This window comes from Elaeis guineensis, chromosome 16 (assembly GCF_000442705.2).
Source record: "Elaeis guineensis isolate ETL-2024a chromosome 16, EG11, whole genome shotgun sequence".
Taxonomy (NCBI): Eukaryota; Viridiplantae; Streptophyta; class Magnoliopsida; order Arecales; family Arecaceae; genus Elaeis; species Elaeis guineensis.
Genome location: NC_026008.2, coordinates 42,852,308 through 42,878,789, shown reverse-complemented (window position 1 = coordinate 42,878,789; position 26,482 = coordinate 42,852,308). Strand labels below are relative to the sequence as shown.

The window sequence follows — 26,482 nt, the reverse complement described above, 5'->3', positions numbered from 1 at the left end:
GGTTCAGGTTTTGTTTTTGCTCACCTCTATTCACGAATGCTTTTCTACGTGAAGAAGGTGAAGCTAAATTTAAAATAACCGCAAATGTAAGCTCATATTTCCCAAAAGAAGCAATGTTGGATGATATAAGGATTTTACGTCTCCCACACAGAAAATTACGTTTTTGATGCATCTCAGGAATTCTGGGTTGGGGGAGCAACGGTTACGGCCAGCTTCTCCTTCCCGTCCTGTCTCTTTTTAAGTACTAAAGAACAAAAAGAAGATAGCGTGGTTGACGGATACGTCCCTCTCCGCCCCTTCCAACGTCTCTCCTGCAACACGTAGCAGCTCCTCCCCATCTTCCTCACCACCGTCGTCGGCATGACAACCTATCCTCTCACCCTCCAATGCCGTTCACGCTTATGGAACGAGAATCTATCCTTCTTCACCAACTTCCTCGCACACGCCCGTTTTTTCAAAGGCAGCAATTTGTAGTCAACCATTTTCTAAAACCAGTATGACGCAGGGCAACCGAACAGGAGCATGCACCAATCATAAGGATAAGAAACTGGCCCAAATTGCGGAGCCACCATTCTTTTAGGAAGTTAAGATCCACGTTTTTGTTCCAAGCCAAAAAATTGGAGGGTCCGCAATTTGGGACAGTTTCTTATCCTTATGATTTGTGCATGCTCCTGTTCGCTTGCCCTGCGTCATAGTGGTCTTAGAAAATGGTTGACCACAAATTGCTGCCTTTAAAAAAAATCTTCCGCTTGCTTGGAGATCCCAATTACTTGAATCTTAAATTGAAAAGTCTCTTGGGAACCACCAAACGATGCTGCTGAATTAAACCTTTGGCAAGCACCAAAAGCCACATAGGAAATTAAAGAGACAACAAATGAAGCAGCGAGTGCCTTTCCTCTTTGCTCTTGTTTATTCCTTCTAGTTAGATTTTCTATTTTCATACTGTCATTGAGATAATATAATCAGCTAATTAGTTGAAATACTGTTAATGTCAGAAAATATACAATCCATGTAGGAGCATAATATTTGATGACTTCATCAATGAAGATAGAGAGGGTAATCCAAATAAGATGAGTAAGTATGATCAGATGGCAATAACTTCTCATGCTTTTACTCCTATGTTTCTATAATAAGGTTGCAGCGATCTCGAGTTGGTGAACTATTTGTCATCTTTGGTATGAATCAAAAATTTGGGATGAGTGGAAGATAATTCAATCCATTGCCATTTAGCATATCAGTAGGATAGTTGCAATGAGTGAGCACTCATAAACTATAATTAATCCATCAGTACAACTTAAGTTTTATTGACAAATTACATTCAATCTCATTTCGTACTAGTTTGTTCATGCTACCTCAAATGGCAAACAACATGACACTTCACAATGATTCATGTCTAATTGCACAGGTGGAATCATGCTCGATATGCTTTCTAGAATCATAGGAATCAAACACCACCTTGATCTTAGAAGACTTTATAGAGCTTTTTTACAAATTGATAGGAGGTGGTTTGGATTTAACAAACATCGAAAGATTGCAATTGTTAGGAGAATATCAATGATCGATCATGCATCATGATTCGTGATATGCATAGCCATATGCCTCTCATGTCGACCATGTATGCCCAAGCATTGCATCAACCATGCACCTCCCCGTTAGATACACGCTGTCTTGGTGTATCGCCGAGGACCCTGATCTTCATCAAGCATCAAACCTCGGTGTCCATGTATTGCACGTGGAAAATGAATAGACTCGGATGCGGCTAAAATTGAGAAAAAAATCGAGCAAAAGAGACAAGTGAAAGAATAAACCGTTTCTTAGCCGGTCAGGGCTCAAAAGGGGGGTGCATGAACGTGAATAAGTGAAACAAGAAGGTGGTCGATGCCCGGCTGATTGGAAGCGAAGCAGAGGACCGGTGGGAGACTGGGAGGCATCTCTCTTCCCCAGATTTCTGTTTTACCCCGTGAGTTTGCTGACCAGTGACCACTCCCTCCTTATAAATCCCTGAAGCACAGCAAGAGGAAGCCCGCGCGATGTCTTCGAGGTCGTTCGCCTGCTCACCATAAATCCGGACGCCGCCGTCGAGCTCTCGACCTCCAGCTTCGTTCGAGATCCTTTCGATCAGTGAGCTTCGCTCTTCCTCTTCCCCTTCTTCTTTCTTGCTCTCAATCTCTTTTCTAGAGCGCAATTTCACGGTTTCTTGAGTCGATTTTCAGCCATTTCCTTGAATTTGGCGTTGGATGTTTGCAAGGGAATAGTGAGAACGATGCAAATAATTTTGTTTCGGTTCTTGTGTTCTTGTGTTTTTTGTGGAGATTTTGCATGATGAGCTTGTCGTTTTCGTGTCTGATGGAATTCAAGGGTTCTTGATTCGCGGGTTTCTTTTGGAGGGGAGTGAGGGTCGAATTAGAAATCCGATATTTTCAGTAAAATGGTCAAAATGATGCAAATGACTTTGAGTCGGCTCCTATGTTCGTGTTTCTTTAAAGGATATCTCGTGTGCCATTTGAGTTTCTTTTGAATATGGGTCTTGATTTGGGTTTCTTTTGAATAGGTGGGGAATGTTGAAATAGAAATCTGATGTATTAAGGAAAATATTCAAAATAATGCAAACAACTTTAATTTGAAATTTCTATTTATATTTTCCTTCTGATGGAATTTTGTTGCAGTTCTTGAAATCTGATAGAATCCATTCTTCTTGATTTGGGTTTTTTTGGATAGGTACTAGAGTTTTTGTTTACTTTCCTGGTGAGTGGAGAGATGGATTTGGCTCATGCTCTGCCACAATCAAATGCCTTTAATTATGGTGTCGGTTTGAGTTCTAGGACAGTGAATTCTTGGTTTAGGAATAGAAGAAGCAGTCATAATCTTCTTGGAGAAACTAGGGTTTACTATAAATCATGTTCTTTGAGGAGCGGAAAGGGTGGATCTGTTGGTGGTTGTATGGTGCTAAGTCCAGCTTGTGGGGGAGATTTTGGTGATTCCTTTCATCTTTCTCGGCAGCAGAGATCTTTAGATTTTAATATCTTGAACCCTCGAAAACTTTCAAAGGCATTATTTTTATTCCAGTGCCAGAAAAATGATTCTTTAGCATATGTTGATGGAAACAATCAAGATATTGGAAAAACTGAAAGCTCTTCAAGGGATGAGCAAAAGCATCCACATGAGGGTTGGGCTGTAGGATCCAAATCTGTTGTAGAGCCAAACGATTCAGACGAGGCAAAGGAGACCTATCAACTGGAGGATTTGAGGGAAGTGCTGCAACAAACTCTCAAGGAACTGGAAGTTGCTCGACTTAACAGTACAATGTTTGAAGAAAAGGCACAAAGGATATCGGAATCAGCAATATCCTTGAAAGATGAAGCAGAGAGTGCCCAGACAGATGTTACTTTTGCTGTTTCTACCATGCAGGAGATTGTTAATGACGAGAGCATTGCTAAAGAAGCTGTACAAAAAGCCACCATGGCACTTTCCATGGCTGAAACCAGGTTGCAGTTAGCAATAGGAGCTTTGGGTTCCAGAATGGAACAAGAAGAAACTTCTATGCAGAATAATGGGGAAGAATCACTCTTGTCTGCTCAGGAAGAGATTGAGGATTGTCAGGCATGCTTGGCAAACTGTGAGGCGGAATTGAGACAAATTCAGGCCAAGAAAGCAGAACTGCAGAAGGAGGTGGACAGATTGAGGGAGGTTGCTGAGAAGGTTCAATGGAATGCTTTAAAGGCAGAGGAGGATGTGGCTAATATAATGCATCTGGCTGAACAGGCGGTGGCTTATGAACTGGAAGCTACTCAGCATGTGAATGATGCGGAGCTTGCATTGCGGAGAGCTGAGAAGGCCATTATTTCTGCTGATCCTGCGGAGCAGCAAGCTGTGTCTTCCCAAGAGCAGCTAAACAATGAAGAACCTCCTGTTCGGGAGGAGGCGAGCAAGGATGCCGGAGGTGATATTACTACCGAGGGAGATGAGAAGATTGAAGATAATCTGTCGGCTGGTGATATAGCTGTTAGAAGCATTGAAGAACTCAAATCATCTGATGACATTAATGGTCAAGAGGGGAAGTTGAGTTTGGATTCTCAGAAGGAAGCAGAGGCTGAGGTGGAAAAGTCAAAGAATGTCTCACAGCCAAATAAGCAGGACATACAACAGAAGGACCTGACCAAGGACAGTTCTTCACCTCTAAATGCCCCCAAAGCATTGTTAAATAAATCATCTCGATTCTTTCCTGCATCATTCTTTTCTTTTAAGGGAGAAGGAAAAGAAATCACACCTGCATCAGTCTTCCATGGGTTTATTACCTCTGCAAGGAATCATGCACCCAACCTGGTTCTTGGAATAGTGTTTCTTGGGATCGGGTGAGTTTTATGGTAGAGCATTAACTTTTATCATTTTTGCATCAAAATTTATCTCTTTATCTTTTATTACTATAGTTATATAGAATGAGTGCTGTAGAACTGTAGTCTGTTGTATATGCCAGTTGTTGTGCTGCAACAAAGTACCATGCTGTGTGAAACCATGTGCATAGATCAAGATGTGTGTAAAAGGAAATGCAGCAAATGTATGTGTGTGTGTGTGTGTAAATGATGCAGCTGTTGATCGACTGTTTGGTATGCACATTAAAAATCTGTACCAACCATAATGAGTATTTTGGGGAAATGATTCTTCCCTTTTAGTTCTACACATCGATTCTCTCAACCTAGCAGGCATAAATACTAGATGGTCTAGCGATCAATTCTCTTAGGGCCATAAGTAGGTCATTGGATCTTTGATACCACTGAATATGAAATAAAATTTAGCTTGATTTTATCATCTTAGGCTTGTCAGCTAAGTGTTAGTCAAAACTTAGCATTGCTACCTTATTGCTCGGTCCACATCTAGTAGAGTTGGATCTGCCTTCCCTTTAGATCATATCTGGCAGAGTTGCATGCACAATCCAAACTAGCACAGTGCATTAAAAATATTATCGCCATCTTCCAAAAGGCCAGATTTACCCAATTCAAACTTTAATCCCAATACCATATTTAGATGTAGCAATAACAATATAAGGATTTATAATTGCTTAAATTTTATCAAATTCAAACCACATACAAGAATATGTATGTGCCTGTCTGGATTGGCAACAAGATATTATCTGTTAATTTATGAAGTATATTCATATGCAAGGAAATCGTTTCTTACATATATTAAAGTGTATTTGTGTTAGTGAAACAATTGATTGCCGCAGCAATGCGGAGAACTTGAAACGTCTTGCCATAATATGAGCTCTTGTGGTTACCACTTGCAAATAAGCAACATCTAAACATGGCGAGTCAATTTTATACAAGAGTGTCAACTAACATTACTTATGTCTGCTTATAAATTTCATCGAAAGTATTTTTCTTTTCACCATTGCTTTCTTGTGCTTTCTTTCTGCTTTTTCCATGCACAAGTAACAAGGATAATTCTAAAAAATCATGAATGCTATTAACTACTCACAACACTATCTTTCATTCTGATTGGTCTCACAGGGTTTTCTTTCTTAATAATCGAGCAGAAAAGAATTCTCATATGCTTTATCAGCCGGATATAGTTTCTGGTATTGAAGAAGTTGCTTCAACTGCAAAGCCTTTCGTTCGAGCAATAAAGAGGATTCCAAAAAGATTAAGAAAACTTATCGAGCTCTTACCTCAAGAAGAGGTAGATGCCTTTTTTATTGAAATTTCTCATAAGCTTTCAGATCATAGCAGCTAAATTATTTATTCCTTGGTGACGTATATCTTGCAATTTCTAATCTATAGTTATTGTAATAAGTTTCAGGTAACCTCTGACTAGTTTTATATTAAAACTGTGATATCAATGTTGCATTTTTGTTGATAGATAGTTTAGTTGTTATCTTTCTCATTTCTTTCCAGATAAAAGAAGAAGAAGCTTCTCTTTTTGATGTGCTATGGTTACTTCTAGCGAGTGTTGTATTTGTACCAATATTCCAGAAAATACCTGGAGGTAAGCTAACATTTTCCTTGTTGAATTTTATTCTAAAAATGTTGCTGTTATTATATGCATATGTATGTCAATATTTGGGTGAAAAAAGGCAGCCTAGTGCATGAGGCTCCTACTATTGCTTGGTATATGGAGTGCCACATGTACGCAGCCTTGCCTCCGGAGAGGCTGTTTCCATCTTTTGAACCCATGGCTCCAAGTCATAATGGAGCAACTTTATCGTTGCACCAAGGCTCACCCTCATGTCAATATCTGGGTGAATATTTTATTTTTTGCATCCATGTCTTTGGGATGTTGTGATCACCCTTTTCTTATTTATTATTTGAAGGCTCTTCTTGTGGCTTTGATTTTACATTGCTACTTACCATTTGATGCAACATTAAGGTTGACACTGCTGATGCCAATTCCAAGTCCGGATGAAAAAGGTGGAGGTTTGATGTTGATGTATGTCTCAAATCATGAAGATGGTTAACCTATTATATATATGTGTACATATGTACATAGATATAGGTAAATCTATGGAGAGGGATTAGAACAAGCTTACATTAACTGAGGAGGTTGTTCTTTTTGGAATAAAATGATCAAGAATGGTTGGTGATGCTCAAGATTTGTCATATCGATTGGTACCGTATTGTCACGTCCCAAACCCCACACTTATGTTGGTCATGTGACATGGCCACATATTCCCTGGAGTATAATTCTAGAGCATATGCAAGGCTTGATAAACTGAACCATAATACTTAACATCAAGAGATAAACAATTAAAACAAATAATTTATTATAATTTTTTTATGAAAATTAAAATTATCCAAAATACATGGTTTAGATATCTCCAGTATGAGATATAAAAATTTAACTATTATTATTTCTCACCAAAAGTTTCAAATCAACCCCATTTAGCTAGATGTTCTGCGGCTTTGAAAAAATGAAAATGATAAGATAAGCTAACAGCTCAGTAAAGATTTTCTAAGGATAGACACAAGTATAGAAAGATAACAATTCTTTAATAAACATATTCATTGAGAACAATGGTTCAAAATTCAAAAATTAATAATTGAGTATTTATATCCCATCTCAATAATGACACTAGGATGTTTATCACAATTCAAAATATAATAATTTAAATATAAACAATACTCCATCAATAATAGCTCTGATATAGTGATATGCTCATCATATCTAATCAGATCAAAAATTTTATTCAACTAAGATTTTATTTTCAACTACTATTATTTCTGTTAACGTCAGTACCAAGCTATTATTCTTATTTATTATTTTATTATAATATGTATAATATGGATTGGATTCGAATTTTTGATATTTGGACTGTTCATGGTTATGCTCCTGTCCGTGACTAGCCATATTCAAATACCATATTTCTGCCCGTGGAGAGGCCATACTGATAAAAATACAATGCTCTTGTCCATTAAAATTATCACGTTTCTGCCCGTAGTTTGGCCATACTGATCAAAGTACCATGTTCCTGCCCATGACGAGGCCATACTGATGTCATGACTAGTCCAAATGCCCCTATTTTAAATTATTATTATTAGATTATAAATTATTTATATATATATACTTTATTTACGTAATTGACAAAATTTGGAATCATAAAGAATCAAAACTTACAACACAATGCAAGTATACAATGCCCACAATTTCTAGTATATGATATCAATCATTTATGATCCATGCAGATGGTTGTGAGTAGAGATCCTTATCTTCTGCAATAGCAAAATCCAACTGACATGCCAACTCAATTTGCCGCACACCTATAACATTTGGCTAACCTCAAATTAATATTCAATACTCATGAAATTCAAGAATCATTATTTTCTTCAGTATATACAACTGTGACCTAATTTTTTAAATTCCTAATATCTAACTTATCAACTCTATCCCCAATATAGTAGTTAACTTAAGAAACTAATAAACTAAATTTTACCTCGACTGGTAAGCATGGGAAAGACTCCATGCCGGTCCTCTCCAACCTCAAGCTGCTACCCATCTAAATTAATTCAATCCCAAATTAGAAAATTAGGAAAGTAAATAAATTAGAGATTAATCTTCGATTTACATTAATCATTAACATAAGATGCATCGTTTGGCTTAATCTAAGAAATATAGAGATAGGGGGAGCCATGGTTTGCCCATGAGGGAAAGAAATACGAGGACTAGGTTGCTGTCAAGAGAGACAAAGGAGAGAGAGAAGAGTTGTTCTTCCTTCTAGAGAACCAAGAGGGGGCCATGCGATCCTTTGTTGGTAGCACACATCAAAAAGGGTTGAATCCCTCCTCTAAACAGAAATTTACAGCAAGGATTAGGAAAAAGATTAGATTTACAGCTTAATAGGCAGCACAATATCAAGAAGGTTTCATCCTTCGAAACAGAAATTAATAAGAAAACATCAACTAAAAAGAAAAATATGAAGATTAGAAGTTAAATTTAGGGTTTACCTGATCTGTTGGAGGAACAACAGAGGCCGCAATCACACCCAAAACAGAGCAAAGAAGAAGAGAAGGGAGGAAAAAGAAAAAGAAGGAAGGAGACAGAAAGAGGGAGGAAGAGAGACAAAGAGAGGTATCCCATTTTCTTTCTTTTTTTTTGTTTTTCCAACCCACTCATACACACAGATGGAAGGGGGGAGCACAAGAGAGGTAGAGAGGCAAGAGAGAGAGAGCGTGGGGAGAGAGTACTGGAGAGAGTGCACTGGGGAAGGATGAGAGCGCGAGGGAGATTGAAAGTGAGAGAGAGAATGCATGAGAAAAATAGAGGGTTCGGTTCGAAAATGGTTGAAACATAGGAGCTTTCCTCTTCTTTTTTTCCTTTGGTTGGCTCACATGCGGACATCCCTCAAAGAGTTGCAGGTCCACAACATGTGGGCCCCCACGCGGCATGCAACTTGGCTTCGGGTCTCACACGTACTATACTGGGTGTACCATACCATACTAGCACCAAACGGGTATGTAATCTTATACCATAGCAACACTTAGTATGCCTCACCATCTCGTATTGTACTGTGTACTGACATTGTAATAAGATGATATTAGTATAGGCTCCGATATCGAGATGGCAAATCTTGGTGGAGCCAGTAAAAAAAAAATCGGGATAAGCCTTTTTCAGAAATGGTTAAGCAAGGTGTAAATTACTTGAGAGAGTGATGATTTTTCTTTGGATCAGACTAAGGGTTGATTCTAAGGCCTTAGTCTTGTATACATTTTGTACGTCAATTTTGACATGAAGGTGGTCTGTTTACATATATCGCACTCATAGAAGCCATACTGTGAATCTGGTGAAACATATGTAGGATTGAGATTTCAAAAGTTTGTGGAAATAGGTTAGAGTATATCAAATGTAGTGTTGGTGAAACTGTGAAAGTACATGGATGGAGTTGTTATTAATTAGCTTTGATGAAAGAGACACCTTAACTAATTTTTATTGCCTTGCCATTGCTATATTAGAAGAATGGTGATATATGCAAGAATGTTTAAATAATTATAAGTCAGTGCCCAAGGAACAAATGGATTTCTGAGATCTTTTGGGGTTTCTAGATTGGTTATGACTTTAGGAAGTCATACCAGTCACTTATTTGGCCAAGATTGGCAATGGCATTGTAATTTTGGCAGTGAAACATTACAAGCACCTAAATCTGGTTGGCCACATAGCAGCAGTGGAAGATTGATCTTATTAAAACCTTGGAGACTTGGATCAAGCTCTGTACTATATCAATATTGAATCGGGACTTGATATGGGGGTGTATCGAGTCTCAATACATGGAACCGACCCTCGTATTGGGCATATCAACATGGTTTCAGCTAGGGTTGGCAAAATATGACCCGACTCACCAATCCAACCTATGTTCGACCCGCCATAAACAGGTTTGGGTTTAGGCTAAACGGGTTTGGGTCATAAACGGGTCGATCCGTTTAACCCATTTAATAATTGAGTCGGATATGGGTTTTAGATATCCGACCCGTTTAACCTGTTTAACCTTTTTAATATTCAGATCGGGTTGAGTCAGATAACCCATTTAACCTGTTTAACCCATTTAATCTATTTCTGACCCATTTAACCGATCTGTTTAACCTGTTTAATCTATTTAAGATCCGTTTAACCTGTTTAAAACCTGTTTAACTTGTTTCTGACCCATTTAACTCGATCCGTTTAGCCTGTTTAACCCGTTTAACCTAATTTGACCTATTTAATAAACGGATTAAACAGATCGGGTCGGATTATCTGTTTAATAAACAAATCGGGTTCAGATTTGAATTTTTGATCCGTTTAATAAATAGATCGGATTTGGGTTGACCATTTTCTGACCCGATCTATTTATGATCCGATCCATTTATGACCCGATCTGACCCGATTGCCACCCCTAGTTTCAGCATGCAACTGGTATGGGGTCTAGTACTGAGATTGCAAACCTTGCTTTGGATTATGGTATCTTTTTTCTAGCATGGATGTATTAAAACTCAGACTTTCATTCGGTACTTAATTGTGATGTTTCAAATGCATATTTGAAACATATTTTGTTTCACGATTATGACCATTTTATCTTATGGTTTGTTCTAGGTAGTCCTGTGCTTGGATATCTTGCTGCTGGTATCCTGATTGGTCCTTATGGGCTGTCTATCATCCGTCATGTTCATGGGACAAAGGCAATTGCCGAATTTGGGGTGGTGTTTTTGCTATTCAATATTGGGCTTGAGGTATTACCTGAAATTTCTTGCCAAATTAATATTGGGGCTTGTTAGATGTTCATTGTTGATAGTTCATTTGTAGATTGAGTTCTGAAATATTTGATTCACAATTTGCAGCTTTCTGTGGAAAGACTCAGTTCAATGAAGAAATATGTTTTTGGGCTAGGCTCGGCTCAGGTAACGTTCTCATTTGGTGACCTTCATATAGATGTGGTCCTATGCAAGCAGTTCTTTTTCCAACATTTAGTTGTTGGCAAACTGCAGGTTCTGGTGACTGCTGTGGCGGTTGGCCTAATTGCTCACTTTGTTTCTGGGCAACCAGGCCCTGCAGCTATTGTCATCGGCAATGGTCTAGCTTTATCATCTACAGCGGTTGTCTTGCAGGTATCTTTTATCTGCATTTTTTTGGTCTGTTAGCTTATGCTTGCAGGTTTGCTTCTTCCTTGGAACAATTTGACAAGTCACTACATACGACATTTGTTTTGGCTGATTTTTGCCGGATGTAGTTTGATCTTAATGTTCCTACTTTTTCCTGCTTATAGTTGCAATTTTGCATCTTCATAGCTGGCTTCACTATTTATAGTGCAAGTCTCCATTTGTATTATTATCTATTTTTTGACATAGAATTTATCATTTCAACCAAAAATTATTGGTTATTTTAGTTACTTCTTGTACCATGCATATTTGATATTCCATTTTTGTTGGTGATGTTGCATATATTTCAGTTGTATGACCCTTTCTTAGATAGATCTCTTTTTTTTAATCTACTTAATCACATAACAAAAAGTTCATATCATGAGAAGTTCAGCTTACTTGTCTGTATGCATTTGTACTTCCTAAGGTGCTGCAAGAACGAGGGGAGAGCACATCTCGGCATGGTCGTGCTACCTTTTCCGTGTTACTCTTTCAGGTATCTGCTTTCTTGTCAAGACCAAACTTTGCTTCACTGCTTTGGTACTCCGCCATAGATTAGAGCCTCAATGTCAGTGTGAGAATCCTGTCTTTTATGTTAGCTATAATGTTTATTGAGTTGTGTGTTCTTAGATAGAGTACTGTTTCACATTCTCCCTTACTGTTACTTGTTCGGTCCAGTTCTTTCTAGGAGATTATGGTGAAAGAAAAATGCAATGTAAACATATTATGCTTCTTCTGTTTGCTGATTATATGTTCTATTCCATAGATTTTATGGTAGTTGTATCCAAGGTATGCCATGCTGTATCATACCAAACGGTATTGGGGCATGCCATACCATACCAGTACCAAACTAGTATGCGGTACAGGGGTGTACTGACACTTGGTATCCCGAACCAGCCTCCATACTGGGGGTACCAACATAGTAACAAGGTGACACCAAGTGCGGGGTTCAGTACCAAGATGGCGTACCTTGGTTGTATCTTTGGAGTATAATCAAACATTCAAACTGGCTCATTGTCTTTGATGTTATTCTCTGTACATTGTTCTCTCCCAGGACTTGGCAGTGGTGGTTTTGCTGATACTGATACCTCTTATTTCACCAACCTCTTCGAAGGGAGGGGTAAATTCTCTCCCCCCACCCCTTCCCCTCCCCTCCCTACTTAGATTTTCTGCTTATTAGTATTATACTATATATTCTATATGCTTTCATGCTTTAGTGGTTCTGATTATGCCGGTTCTTTCTTAGATTGGTATATAAGTGAGTCATGCTTCACTCTTTATGCTCCTTTTTGTTATCTATATATAAGCAAAGCTTTCTTGATTCTCTCAGGTCGGTTTCCAAGCAATAGCAGAAGCACTTGGACTTGCTGCAGTGAAAGCGATAGTTGCTATTACTGCCATAATAGCTGGAGGGCGCTTGGTAAGGCTGTCCCTTAGAATCTAAAATTGCATTTGAAGTGGTAGAATTGAATATGCAAAATTAGTACAGTGCATGATTGTTCATTCCAATATCTTCATAAGCATGTTTATTTGTGTTGAAGGGGGTGTATGTTGGTTCACCAAGAATGCTTACATATATGTCAATATAGGAACTTTCCTTTACTTGAAATCCTGATAAGTTTTGATGCTTCAGATCCTTGGGTTTATTATTTTTAGCACAATACCACATGGCCTGTGTTGCACTGCAGTATTGATTCATGAAATACAGACTTGTACATGCCTGTGCCACTGTTACCATTACCTGTGGTGTTGTGCAGAGTATTTTTAGTGATAAGCTGTCCATTTTCCAGTGTGGTCACTCTGAATCATGCTTTCAAGTGCTGGCCCATGGAAGACTGGTCCCCCCACCATACGCTGGTCTGCATGTTACTTCTAAAATTCATCAAATATTTTTAATTTAAAAGGGTTCTTGAATCCATTTTTAACCTTTTTTTGTTACAGAATGGCATATATGCTAGCATGGCCGGTCATGGTACATGCCCTCCTGCTGGTGGCCAGCATTTCCCATGCCACAAGCACTTGAATCCTTTGACTCCAAGGGAAATGCATGCTTGTAACTTGTTACTGGAAGGCATGCACCGTCGCTAAGTTTATATTGCAGAACTTCTGCATATCTCTACTTTTCTGAAACTTTAAGTGTTGTTACATAGGAATTGTTACAAAAAATATTACCACAATAATTAGCTTACTCATTTAAATATATAACACCTTTGACTATGTTCAACAAGCTATTTCCATGAAAAAGAACATGACAAATGTAACCTTGTCCGTGTTGCTAAAAACTGCACATGACAGTGATTCAGCATGATAGAAGTTCAGGATTTCCTTTCATTTATTTGTTTAATTTTAAGATATATTAATCCTGACCATTTTCTAATTTTGCATCCTGACAGTTCCTTCGGCCAATCTATAAGCAAATTGCAGAAAACCAGAATGCAGAGATTTTTTCAGCAAATACCCTTCTTGTTATTTTGGGCACCAGTCTTCTTACAGCACGGGCAAGTACAGCTACAGCATTTCTTCTTTCAGCAATTCCTTAAACTGATAATTTGCAGTCTCTTCACCTGACAGGCTGGACTCTCTATGGCTTTGGGAGCATTCTTGGCTGGTCTCCTGTTAGCAGAAACAGAATTTTCCTTACAGGTTGAGTCAGATATTGCCCCCTATCGTGGCCTTCTCCTAGGTCTATTTTTCATGACAGTAAGTGCTCTTGTTGACACCTGATAAAATGTCATATTTTGTCATATATGTATTTGCAAGTATTGCTGTTTAGCAAACTAAGTTGGTTGCACTGAGCTTTGTTCATTTCTTAATTTGACTGCCTGTTATATGTTGTAGTCTTTATTTACACTGATCTAACAGCATCACCTTCTCTAATTTTCTAATGATATCATCAGTTTATATTGGCATTTAGTCATTTAACATATTTTTTTCCCTTGGCCATTCATCTTTGCAGGTTGGAATGTCAATCGATCCAAAACTACTAATTTCAAACTTCTCTGTCATTCTTGGGACATTAAGTCTGTTGATTGCTGGAAAGGCTATACTGGTTGCCTTTGTTGGTAGAATATTTGGCATTTCAAGTATTGCTGCAATAAGAGTTGGCCTTCTGCTTGCACCTGGTGGAGAATTTGCCTTTGTTGCTTTTGGGGAAGCTGTAAATCAGGTTGGCTTTTCTAAACTGAGTATAATGTTTGTTGTACCATTAGGCATGCTTCTATGTGTCAGAATGTGCATTAAGAGTCAGCATGTGGCACCTGCAAAAGTTAATATTACCATATTGAGGCAAAAAGGAATGGTGTCCAGTTAGAGATACTGTTTTTCTTTGCTTAACTTGGTGAAAGCCAACTTAGTTTTTTGTCTGGCCTATTTTTGTAGGGCATTCTCTCTTCTCAACTTTCATCTTTGTTGTTCCTTGTTGTTGGCATCTCAATGGCTCTTACACCATGGTTAGCAGCTGGAGGTCAGTTTCTTGCATCTAGATTTGAGCAGCGTGATGTTAGAAGATTGTTACCAGCAGAAAGCGAGGTAAAACGCGTGTTTTAAACCGTTCTATGCTTGACGGTTTGTTATTTTTATTGTTCCATCATCTTTTAGATTTATGGAGATTCATCCTGGTTACTGGTTTGCTTATGATTAATTTCTTGTCTCTCAAATTGGAAATGAGAAATATATGTTTTTTGCCCATCTGAATGACTTGTTGAAGTGGATATGGTTGTACTGTCTTTTTCTTGAATAACCAGAACTTCTGTGAATTTCTCAAAATAGAAAAATGAAGCCAGTGGTGTGATATTTTTATCATTAAACTTATTAGATGCTATCACAAGACTAGTATTGGCTTGTTCTTGAATTGGATATACTTGTACTGGCTTTTTCTTGAATAACGAGAACTTCTGTGAATTCTTCAAAAGAGCAAAATGAAACCAGAGGTGAGATATTTTTATCATTGAACTTATTAGATCCTATCGCATGATTAGTTTTGTTGGGACTTGAGCGGAATCATACATTGTTTCTAATTGCAGTTTGTGTTGGATGTGTCTTAACTTGGGAAAGATGTATACTCCTTTGGGTTTGACTTTATGGATCAAAAATCAGATCTATCAACAGTTTAAAATCTCTTTATAACCAACTCTAAGTCTCATGTAAGCCCACATGAATTGATCTTAATGTTTGGCAAGGCTGTTTTGGTGAGAATAAAGCCTGCCATGAAACAAAACTTTAGACACCTGACTGGCATGGGAGCAACTTATGAGCCAAACTGAGAACCTGAGTGTTTGGACCTCGGTCAAAGTTTCCTTTAAATAAGGGTCCGGTCCTTATTCTTTCTTTCCTTCCTTCACTAGTTCTTTTATATGTCTTGATAATATTGGCATTGTTTATATATCTAATATATATGTCAGTTCCTTCAATGAGGCTGTCTAGATAACATAAATCTCACCACTGCTAGCTTTGGCACAAAAATGATCATGAATCTAAAAGAATCATTGTTGGCTGGTTTCAGCTTTGAGGTTCTGTTGGATACAAGTATAAACAGAACAATGAATCTTCTTCCATCTTTCAAGTACCATTAAGAGGAAGGTTTTAGGTGCTCAAATATGATAGCTCGAAGAAGAAAATTGTTAGACAAGGTTACATTCACATTAATAATAGAGTCTATTTACATAGTCAGATATGAAAGAATGCTGGTTTACCTTATTATGCTTGTAGAAATGCTTCATTTAAATCAACATATTTGGGAAAGAAAGTTGCTGATTTTGAATTGTGCAGACATTGACATTATGTATAAGGAACAAATGTGATGATGCTTGTGATTCAAGTTTATGAATTGATTAAGCTCGAGACTCGAGAGCGATGTTGATCAAAGTATGGTTAGCGATGGATTTGGAGTTTTTGGAGCACAGTAAGAAGCAGAGTAGTAAAAGTACAAAGAATCAACTTTTGTAGTTATATGACAAACGGGACTGGGTGTTCTGTATTTAATAATTATGTTTCTAAGGAAAAGTTAAATTAAATTTAAAATATTGGGACAATGCTTAGCTGTTGACAGGACATATAGGCAATGACCCTCATGATACTGTCCACAAGATGTTGGCATGATGATGGTTGTGAAGTTAAACAAGTCATTTTCCTTTAAGCTCTAAAGAGATTTGGAACAAAGTTACAAGATCAGTAATCTCTTTCCTGCCTTAATCATCCAAGTGGAGGTGGGTGGGTTATGAGAGTTCAAATATTTTACTCGGTCGAGGAAGAAATGCTCTACATTCAGTGCTATCCTCATTAAACATTAAAGACAATTTTGATCACAATGGTCAAAAAGACTAGCTGTACGTAAATGCAAATTGTTAGTTACAATCATAATTTGCATACGCTGAACCATATTGTGGACATGAATATTCAGCACACTGATAAAGAAAACATATGACTAATTGAAGCTTGCAACTATAGAAAGAATGTGAACCGGCCAAGTGGATGTTCTTTTGGTTGTTTGGATCTTTAACAATGTAAGTGATGGCTAGGGCATTTGGAAAGTTTGATTGAAGGGGACTCCTGGACGATCTTATTTACAACTTCAAGTGTATATAGACATATACCAGGTTTTACAGCCGGAAATTGTGTTCAGCATTCTGACAGACAAAAAAATAAGTGTTTTATTGAAGGCTTTCTCTAAGCTAAATAAGGGATCAAAATAACTTCTAACATAGTAATAATTTGATAAAGAAACAGCCTAGAGCATATTTATGTGTTTCTACCTATGTGCGTTTGCGTGTGTAAAAGAAAACTTAGAGAACAGAAATTGGGATTTGGATGCTTAAAGTAGGGGTCAGAAGGAATTCATTATCATGAAAATATTAGATATCCAATGTCATGCCCCAAATCCGGAATATAACACAGCCATACTACTGAGGGGTGCAGTCCACGATAGCACGAAGTCAGTCATAATCAGCTAAAATCCATCAAATAAAATATAATAAAAAATTTAATTCTATTATTCATCAAGCAATAAAGCGAGATTGGTTCAGAGCATCTAAATTCAAAATCAAATACCAAATTCATATCTCAAAATTCATAAAATAATTGACTAAAGTCCGTAATAATCCAATAAACTAAGTTTAGTTATAAAATTTTTATGCTTGCTATGCAAATCCCCAAGTCTGGATCTTCCATTGTTCCTAACTTTGTTTTTCTATAAAAGAAAAGAAAAAAAAGGAAGTAATGAGCTACATAGCTCAGTAAGTAAAATCTATGCTTTCTTACCGGATCAAATATAAGTTTTTTCATGATGATGCAATATTTAAAAAATAACAAATATTACAAAAAATAAAGATTTCATAGTGCATATAGTAAAATGAGTCATAAAGACAATCTATATATGCATAAATCATGAATATTTCGTAAAGAGAATTCGTAAATCATTCTTGTCATGTGTCTCTGTCATGTTTCATAGCGTTGCTCTCAAATATTCGTGCTACGTTCACTTTATACACGTGACAGGACTAGTGTTCTTAGTCGACAGAGTTATTGTTTTATATGCCAACTTTATACCCACTGGCAGGGCCTGTGTTCTTATAGATGCTAACTTCGGATGCCGATCTTCCTATAGAAACTCATTTATAGCTATCTAAGAGTTTTTGAAATCTTTATATCTTTTTCTTAAGACATATATATACATAAATGGGAAGGCAATAAAATTTATGCTTTAGAAATATGCTACTTTTATAAAACATATTCATGAAATCACTTGTCATAAGAAAACATGCTTTTCATAACTCATATGTTGATTCTTATTTTATGAAAATTATGATTTCATCAGCAATCTAGGAAGCACGGATGCGGCAAAATGGCTGTCGTATCAGTGTCGGATACATATCCGTATCGTATCGTACCCCATATCCATATAGCAAAATAGCTGCTATATTTTTAAGAATTTATCGTATCTCCGTATCCATATCGTATCATATCCGTATCCCGTATCGTATTTGTGCTATCTAGTCAGCAACAAATCATTTGCATAAAAAATATGATAATTTAAAAATAAATAAGAAGTGTAAGATCCACTTATCTTGTTTATCCTAAATCTCTAAACTTCGTTAGATGAATCAGATAATCATATTTAAAATATTAAATCATAATCAATATTTATTTGATAAATTCAATAAAATTAAATAATAATGAAAGAAGGCGGCTGACCAGGTGATCAAATTGATAGATCTCCCAGGCACCAAAGCAGTTCGGGGTCATACCGGAGTCAACATGGGTCCATAGAAGAGGAAGGCATGGCTCGATGTTGGAGTCCCTAGGTCTTCTTGGAGAGAGAGTTGGTGAAGAGAGAGAAAGTAAAGAAAAAGTAGAGTCTTTATATCTCTCAAAAGAGAAAATCATCATGATCGAGATCATTGGGGGTCATGCGAGGGTGACTCAATAGGAGTTAATAATGATCAGATTTTATGAATATCTGACAAGGGCCGAATTGGGATTGACATACTGCATAGATATTGAAGCGATTCTGGGCCTCCTTTCTTAAAGAATTTCTTGGTTCATAGTAGGGGAGCAAGACAACGGATGCTAGGGTTCATGGATCAGATAGAGAGAGAAAGAGAGAGGGTAGAGAGAGACAGAAGAGAGGAGAGAGAGCACAAGAGAGAATCTCTCTCTTCTTTTCTTTTTCTTCTCTTTTCTTGTTTTTCTTTTTTCTTTTTCTTCTTTCTTTTCTTTGTTGAACGAGGAAGGAGCGGTTGGTGCTCCGATGGGGTGCGGCGGTATAAACGAAGGTCTGACAATGGGCGACCGACGGCGGTGAAGCAAGGGACAACCGGTGGTGAGGATCGATCAGCAAAAATCATGAGAAAAGGCCCAAAAAAAGGGGAAGGCATTCATGATAGAAATCTGATGGGATTTCGATGAATCCAACGGCTAACGAGGTTGCTTAAGGTCATGGGAGGAGGGTAAGAGAGGGGGGAGGTGAGGCTGAGCCCATACCTTGGCTCTAGCGAGCACTCAACTTCGATTTTCGATGGGTGTAAGCATAGGAGGCTGTGAATCCAAAGGGAGAAAGAGAGAGAGAGAGATGCGATGATCACCGATGGAGGGCCTTAGGGGGGGAGAGGGATTTATTTATAGAGAGCCCTAGGGTTTCGGTGCCCTAGGACTCCCATTCTTTCCGAGATTCACCGAAGAAGAAGACTCCCATCATCTTCTTCCAACCCATTTTCTTTTTTTTTTGGGCCGCTTTAAGATTCGTGCAGCTAGTCCAGGTTATCACATTCAGGTTTGCATGTTGGAAATAATATTGATTGCTATGGTGTTCTTGTTTTGCAAATAAGATAATTATTTGACTTTTCTAATACTACACTGGATAAAAATTTGTCACATCATACCTGATAGGTACTGTAATTATATTGATTAAGCTTGGTAAGCTTATTTTATCTCAGGTAGAAGGTTTCTTTCAGGAACTCTTCCCCCCATCTTGTGAATGCATAGAATATTAGATGGTGCATGGTGCTGGGTTTATTTTATTCAAATATTTAACTTGTATGGTATGCAATATGAGTAGCATGGGCTAACTACAAGTAAATTTCTGTTTTGCTTCATTCTTCCATCTGTAGAACTGTAGATTCTATAATGGGTAAATTAATGAATTTATTGTTAAAATTAGAGAGAAATATTAGCTATGAGAACATCAAAACACATTATATATTGCATTTGTTCATGCTACTTGATTTTCAGCTTTTAGCATGTATCATTCTACCTAATAATCCAGTTGGCTGATGCTGGGATTGTATGTCTTGCATTAATTTTGCTCACAGTAAGTTTGTTTGATGTCTACCTAAGATTAGTTATATGTTATTTATGTTTGCATTTCTTGGATTTATTTATGATCTGATATCATTCTTGTTGTTATATTGTGGTTGCTTTCTCATCCTCCATCTCTAAGATTTATTGTGGATGTGCTTGTATGTATAGACTGATGACCTGCAAGGCCATATTATCATATGTGGATTTGGACGTGTTGGACAGGTGTTTTCACTATTATCCTCTTTGACATTTGCAATCATTTTTAAGTAAATCAGTCCAATGATGACTTTAATCCACTTATTTCTTCTGTGTAATCTTTTTGGTCAGATCGTAGCACAACTTCTTTCAGAGAGGCTAATTCCATTTGTTGCTCTCGATGTTAGAAGGTATCATTCATCATCCAATACAGTATTAGGGTAAAAATGGAGTTTAATGTTCTGTAATTTTATTATTCATGAATCTACAAGATAAACGTGCATTCACATGCACAGATAAGGAAATTGGTATGTATACACCCAAAATTGAGGGTACCTTTGTTCTATGAAATAATTTAAAAAAGGATGACCATGGTTTGATATTTTGTTTGAAAAAAAAAAAACTTTCTACCGTTTGAAACCTGAAGTTGCCATTGAGATGGGTAAATACATGTTTTGGTCCCATTTTAAGCTGGTGCGCAAGATGCATGCTTTGAAACAAAATTATAGCTATGAACTGTATTGGTTAGAACCTGGTACTTTTGTTGATAACCAGTAAATACAAATCTTTATAGTACTGGTTGTTCAGTTAAATATTTTTTATGTCAGTTCTATCTATTTAAACATAATCTTTACCAGTTATATATACAATGTATTATGTTCATGGCTTTAAGTTCAAGTTAGCATGGCATGGTATGGCAGGATACGTACCAGGTGAGTGCCTACCAGCATGCAGCACTAGCATGGTGCAGCCGCATCAGTACTTGGCATGCTGTCATGCCAGTGCATGCCAAGTGCTAGTGTGACACAATAACTGACATACTTTACTGGTGCCAGACCAGCATGTGCCGACCATTTATTATATTCAATAATTTAGGGTTTCTTATTTAAAATGATTTGTAACTAGATGGATATTGTGGTTGGGCTCTAGTTATGAACATACATACACCAATAAATTTATCATCCATATGATATTCATCCTCAAAATTCCAGAAATCTCGTGCTTTATTTATCTTTAAAAGCTACTTCTATCTCCGATCATCTCCATGCACTCTGAAGTAGGATCTGATACCTATAATAGTTTCTACTTGTTCAAAGTAGCCTTCCAGTATATTTTGCTTTTGCCAACAAAACTTGCGTGGGATGGGTATCTCTTATCATCTTGGCTCATCAGGGAAATGATACTTTTTAATTTTAAATTTAAACTCTCTCTCTCTCTCTCAGAGAGTGAGAGAGAGAGAGAGAGAGAGAGATAAGCTGGATTTGTTATGGACCTCCCTAGTTTCTTTATTGTCAGAATATTCAGAATATGCGATGTGCCATACACAAGCAACTGATGTACAATTAAATGAGCTTGGGTACCACCTGTTGTCGATAAACAATCAGTACATCCAAGTTCAGAATTGAAAAACTTTTCTGTTGTTTACTCAAAATGAGTTCCAAATCAAAGAGAAGGTGGTGCAGAGAGAAATTATTTTCCCATCCCTTGTCAGAAATTTAGCTACAGGGCCGGTTATTAGGCATCTTGTATAACATGAGTTATGGGTCACTCTTCTTTCCTTGTAAAGCCATCAGTCCGTATAAAAACATCATGTCTTGAAGAACCCCTCTCAATGAACCATTGACTCATCCACTATCTGTCCGTGGTTTCCTTTAGCACAGTTACAGCTAATGGAACCTATGCTCACATGGGCTTCATTTTCAATATTTAGATGGATTCAGTTGTCCTCACAGCAACATAGGCTTTTACTGCCATTTTGATCATTCACAAACTGTCATTATTTTTCCGTTGTCATTTACTTGGCCAACATCAGCATTCTGCTTGCTCCACTTCGAGGGTTTTTATCATTTGGCCTGCTTAAGATTTTAGTGCATTGAAAATGATTTGGTCTTTGACTTCTCAAATATCTTATTAAACAGAGTGCCTTCTCATTGGAAACTGCAACTCTCATCCACCTTTGGACATCCTCCGGCAATCACTAGTTATGTGATAATAATGGATGCCATCTATCTTCTTGGAGTCTTTCTGCTGGAAGTATGTTAGTGTCACTTCCCTTTAGTCAGACTATTGAGTTTGGTGCAACCGTCTTGAGGGCAGCACCGAGTGATTCTTTATGGAAAGGTCCTTATCAACCTTTTCCTGGTAAGCAGATGTTATGAAGTATTTTGTGAAGTCCCAGATTTGAGCAATCCACATCTAACAAGACAAAGTACAAAAGGTGGTTAACATCCTCCTCCATAGGGGAATAGAATATACATTCCATGTCATGCAATATCATGTTGCATTACAATTGTCTTTCCCCAGACAAGGCCAAACAACATCCTTTTAAGATCTGGAGTCCAGGGTATATAGCCTTACTTTGCCTATTAAATATAGGAGTGGGCTTGCTGAGATATCAAAGATGGATCTAAACAACAACCAATGGATTGCAGAAAGAAGTTAGGACTCAAGACAAATATACCTAAACTACTTGTCATATCATTTGAACTAAAATTTGTTAATCCCAGAACAAATAAGAGGATAATTCAGTAATTTGCATCCTGATGCTCCTCAGTCCACATAATATCACTTTTGCCCATTTCCACTCTAGAAACGTGGATGAGTTCTCTTGCAAACTGTAACCTTTTTTTTCTTTTGGTGGGGTTTTAATATACTCAGGATTTGAATACTGGACGTCTTGAAGGCAAGCCATTGAGGGTAAATTGCTAACCAACTGTTCTAACAGTTATAAGCATGTATGACAATTGTGATATAACCACTTGAAGGTAAAATGTCTGTAATAGGTTCACTTTTGCAGCTGTGAGAACTTAGTTTTGATAATGTGACGAAGTTATATCATAACAGTCATATAGATCAATAGAGGGGTAAAACTTTTATCACTTGCTCAACAAATTTATAGAGTTTTATGTTTAATTTGCAACGAATTTTTTGCTGGTTCCTAATACAAAAATGGTTTGTCCATTCTACCAAAAAAAAAGATCTTCTTCCTGCGACTTAATTTATACTTTGTTGAATTATTTTTCCTTTAAATATCTAGAAAAAACAAAAATTATTCTCATTTTACATTTTTTTTTCCCAGTGACCGGGTGGCAGTTGGACGTGCACTGGACCTTCCTGTGTATTTTGGGGATGCAGGGAGCCGGGAGGTAAGGAAAAATGTTAAAATTTCAAAGTATACTTACTGTATTGATTAATTTGCATGGCATTTTTCTGAAAATAATTATCATTAGGTTCTTCATAAAGTGGGAGCTGAGAGAGCTTGTGCTGCTGCTATAACTTTAGATACTCCTGGTGCAAATTATAGAACTGTTTGGGCACTGAGCAAATATTTTCCAAATGTAAAGACATTCGTTCGGGCCCATGATATTGATCATGGCATTAATTTGGAGAAGGCAGGTGCAACTGCGGTAAGTGATACCTATGTTATCAATGCTATGCCAAGGCCAAATCAAGAAGAATCCAAGATCGTCATAGATAAATCTTGATTTGAATATCAAACAGAATATATTCCAAGAATCTTTCTGACATTCTAACCAAATTGAACATGAAATGCTCTCAAGGTTGTCCCAGAGACCTTGGAACCAAGCCTTCAGTTAGCAGCTGCTGTTCTTGCACAGGTAAAGAAATACAAATATTGCTGCTAATAGATTTGCATGACTAAGTCTCTCAAGTATCTAAGTGACAAATACTGTTTGCATTTGCTTTTATTTTCTGATTCCCTGAAGTTATTTGCTTTGCCTGTCATTCAGACCAAGTTGCCCATGTCAGAGATTGCAGCAACAATCGATGAGTTCCGAACCCGTCATCTCTCTGAGCTAACAGAGGTATGTAAGCATCAATCTAACTTATAAGTCACCAGCCTTCTGTTTCTCTTACTTTTATGACTACAAATGGTTGGAATGCTCTTTTTCTTTTTAACTTCCGTAAATTTATGGCATCTGGTTATTGTGAGTTCTCTTGTGATAGAATATCCATGGTTGTACAGAATAGTTTGGTATAAGCATGTTATATCTATAATGGCCATTCAAACAGCTTCAGTCTCTTACTAGTTGTGTACATTTTTTTGGGTGCCACTCCCAATTTGGAAGCTCTTTGGAATTTTGCTCCTGCACCTGCTTCTGTACTGCTTTGTTGTTTTTTTTTTTTTTTTTTTTTGTTTACTTTCAAAGGTATAGTAATGCAGCCAGAGTCCATTACCAAGCAATTAGCACTTCCCAAATAAATTCCGTGTAAGTATTGAATTGGGATTGCTGAATATCTAAGAGGGTAGAAGGGAATGGACTGATGGATTCTCTCGAGTCTGGACGCTTTAGGCACCGCTGGTAGCTTCTTTTTTTCCATCATGACACATATAGCTTGAACAATGGTGATGTTGTCGAATGTTTTTGATAGTATTGTTACTCTTCCTATCCCTATCTTTCAAGAAAAGGAACTGCTGGAGGAAGGAAAATTGGGTATAGAAAGAAATACAAGGCAGTGTACTATTTTTTTTAAAAAAAGCGAATTATAAGTACTCCTTTTTGAGCTACACAATGAGGAGTTATCAAATACTTGAGTCATCAGGATTCAAAAACTTTGTTTTGTGGTTTGGTTTTGCATTAATAAAGCGACTTTCAATTTCAACAATTTTGATTAAATTATAAGTAATAAAGTATATTAATTGAAAGCAGAAATAATAAATAATGAAAAATAAATACGTGAAGTAAACAAATTAGATGTGATTGTATCATATATCACACATTATTGGAGGCCTTCCAATGTATCATTACAGTGCTTTTCACACAGACAAGCAAAAATAGTTTTAAAGAAAAGCATGTTCAGAGGGCAACGTATAATCAACCATTTATTGGCAATCTAAGACAATCAAAAAGCTTGTAAGATTTGAGTTTTAGAATAACTAAACAGCGGACATCAGAGTTAAAAGCTCATTAAAGCTTGTTTTAAGAGTAAAGACAATATAAAGGCATAGTTCCGCCAAGTTATTAGTGAATCATGACTCTCTGGCTTGATCAAAAGTCTGACAATTGTATTTAAGTGAGAAACAGAGATAGTGGCTTGTGACTTCAGATTTTATTAGTGAAGTACTGCAATAAGTTCCTGCTCTTCATTTAGTAGTTTTCTTTTTCTGCAGTTATGTGAGACAAGGGGAAGCTCGCTTGGATATGGATTTTCACGGGTTATGTCTAAACCAAAGCCTCAGACTTCAGATATTGACGAGAATGAAGTTGTTGAAGGAACATTGGCAATCTAATCATTTACGATAACAAAATTTTGGAAGACTCTACAGCTGATAGTTCATTCCAAAAGCTAGAATTTAAGAACTGTTATGCACTCCATTAAAGGGTAAAATTTTGTTCAAATTTTTCAATGAATCCTATGATGTAGTGTACCATTGCGCTTGTACTACAGGTATCATCGGTATCTTTTGTCTGTAGTGTGGAAAGCATAAAGTTTGTATTTAATATGACCATATATTGCTGGAAGGGAGCAGAACTTCGTAGGCGCCTAAGCAGTATGCTGATCGCCATCTGTTCGTATCAGTGGCATAAGTGCTTACATCACACTCCAGTTGCTGACGGTTCTTTGAGAAAACAAGTGCATCTTTAACCATATTTTTCTACCTTTCAGGCTGCAGCGCATGGTATTTTAGAGATCCTCATTTTCATGTGCATGTTATGCTAATTGTCTGTATATCATTTTCTACCCATTGGGAACGAGATCTGCCTGCTAGGCAAAAATTTCCTTCCCAGTAGAATTCCCCTTTGGTGGTCATAATGTGCTTAAAAGCGTTTCGATTAGTAATCTATCGTCGTTGCTCATTCTTAAGGATCAAAGGAGCAGTATGTTCTCATTCCGAGACGTACGACGAATGCGCCTCGGCGAGATCAATACGAACGACACTATTCCCTCCTAAAGCCACCATAACCATTGCATATGAAGCCCATTCCAGAGTTTAGCAGGCTCCCCAAATATTCAACTTATTTAACATTCAAATCTGGTTCCATCTGTAGTACAATTACCACATGCAAACATTCTTCACGCCCCCATAAAACCATCTAAACGATTAAACCTACCACCATCTGGCAGAACCATCTTCCATTATCCGTGTAACACGGAATACCATTTCTTTGACATCAAAGAGAAGCCTTGTTCTCATCATATTCCATCCAAAATGGTATTCTGACACAATTACAGGAACATTGATCTCCATATCTCAATTGCAGAACCCAATTTAGCACCCAAAAGGATATCCAAGATCGGCTACCTTTTTTCCTACGTTTGGTTGGACAAAAGATGTAGTACCCCTGTATTGGTGCTCATAAAATCCTCCGGCTACCTTTTTTCCTACGTTTGGTTGGACAAAAGATGTAGTACCCCTGTATTGGTGCTCATAAAATCCTCCT

General features: G+C 37.3%; 1 protein-coding gene across 1 annotated transcript; it reads left to right on the top strand.

The window, feature by feature from the left end:
• The first annotated feature begins 1,881 nt into the window (after positions 1–1,881).
• LOC105059019 (K(+) efflux antiporter 2, chloroplastic) lies at positions 1,882–25,587 on the top strand. The gene is made up of 21 exons (XM_010942149.4): positions 1,882–2,121; positions 2,719–4,352; positions 5,505–5,673; positions 5,889–5,979; positions 10,549–10,685; positions 10,794–10,853; positions 10,941–11,060; positions 11,518–11,586; positions 12,145–12,210; positions 12,421–12,510; positions 13,484–13,588; positions 13,662–13,790; positions 14,047–14,256; positions 14,469–14,618; positions 20,052–20,105; positions 20,211–20,269; positions 23,158–23,224; positions 23,309–23,485; positions 23,639–23,695; positions 23,828–23,902; positions 25,210–25,587. Exons 2-21 carry the CDS (start codon positions 2,758–2,760, stop codon positions 25,327–25,329), a joined length of 3,600 nt encoding a protein of 1,199 aa, XP_010940451.1. The 5' UTR covers positions 1,882–2,121; positions 2,719–2,757; the 3' UTR covers positions 25,330–25,587.
• Positions 25,588–26,482: the final 895 nt, after the last annotated feature.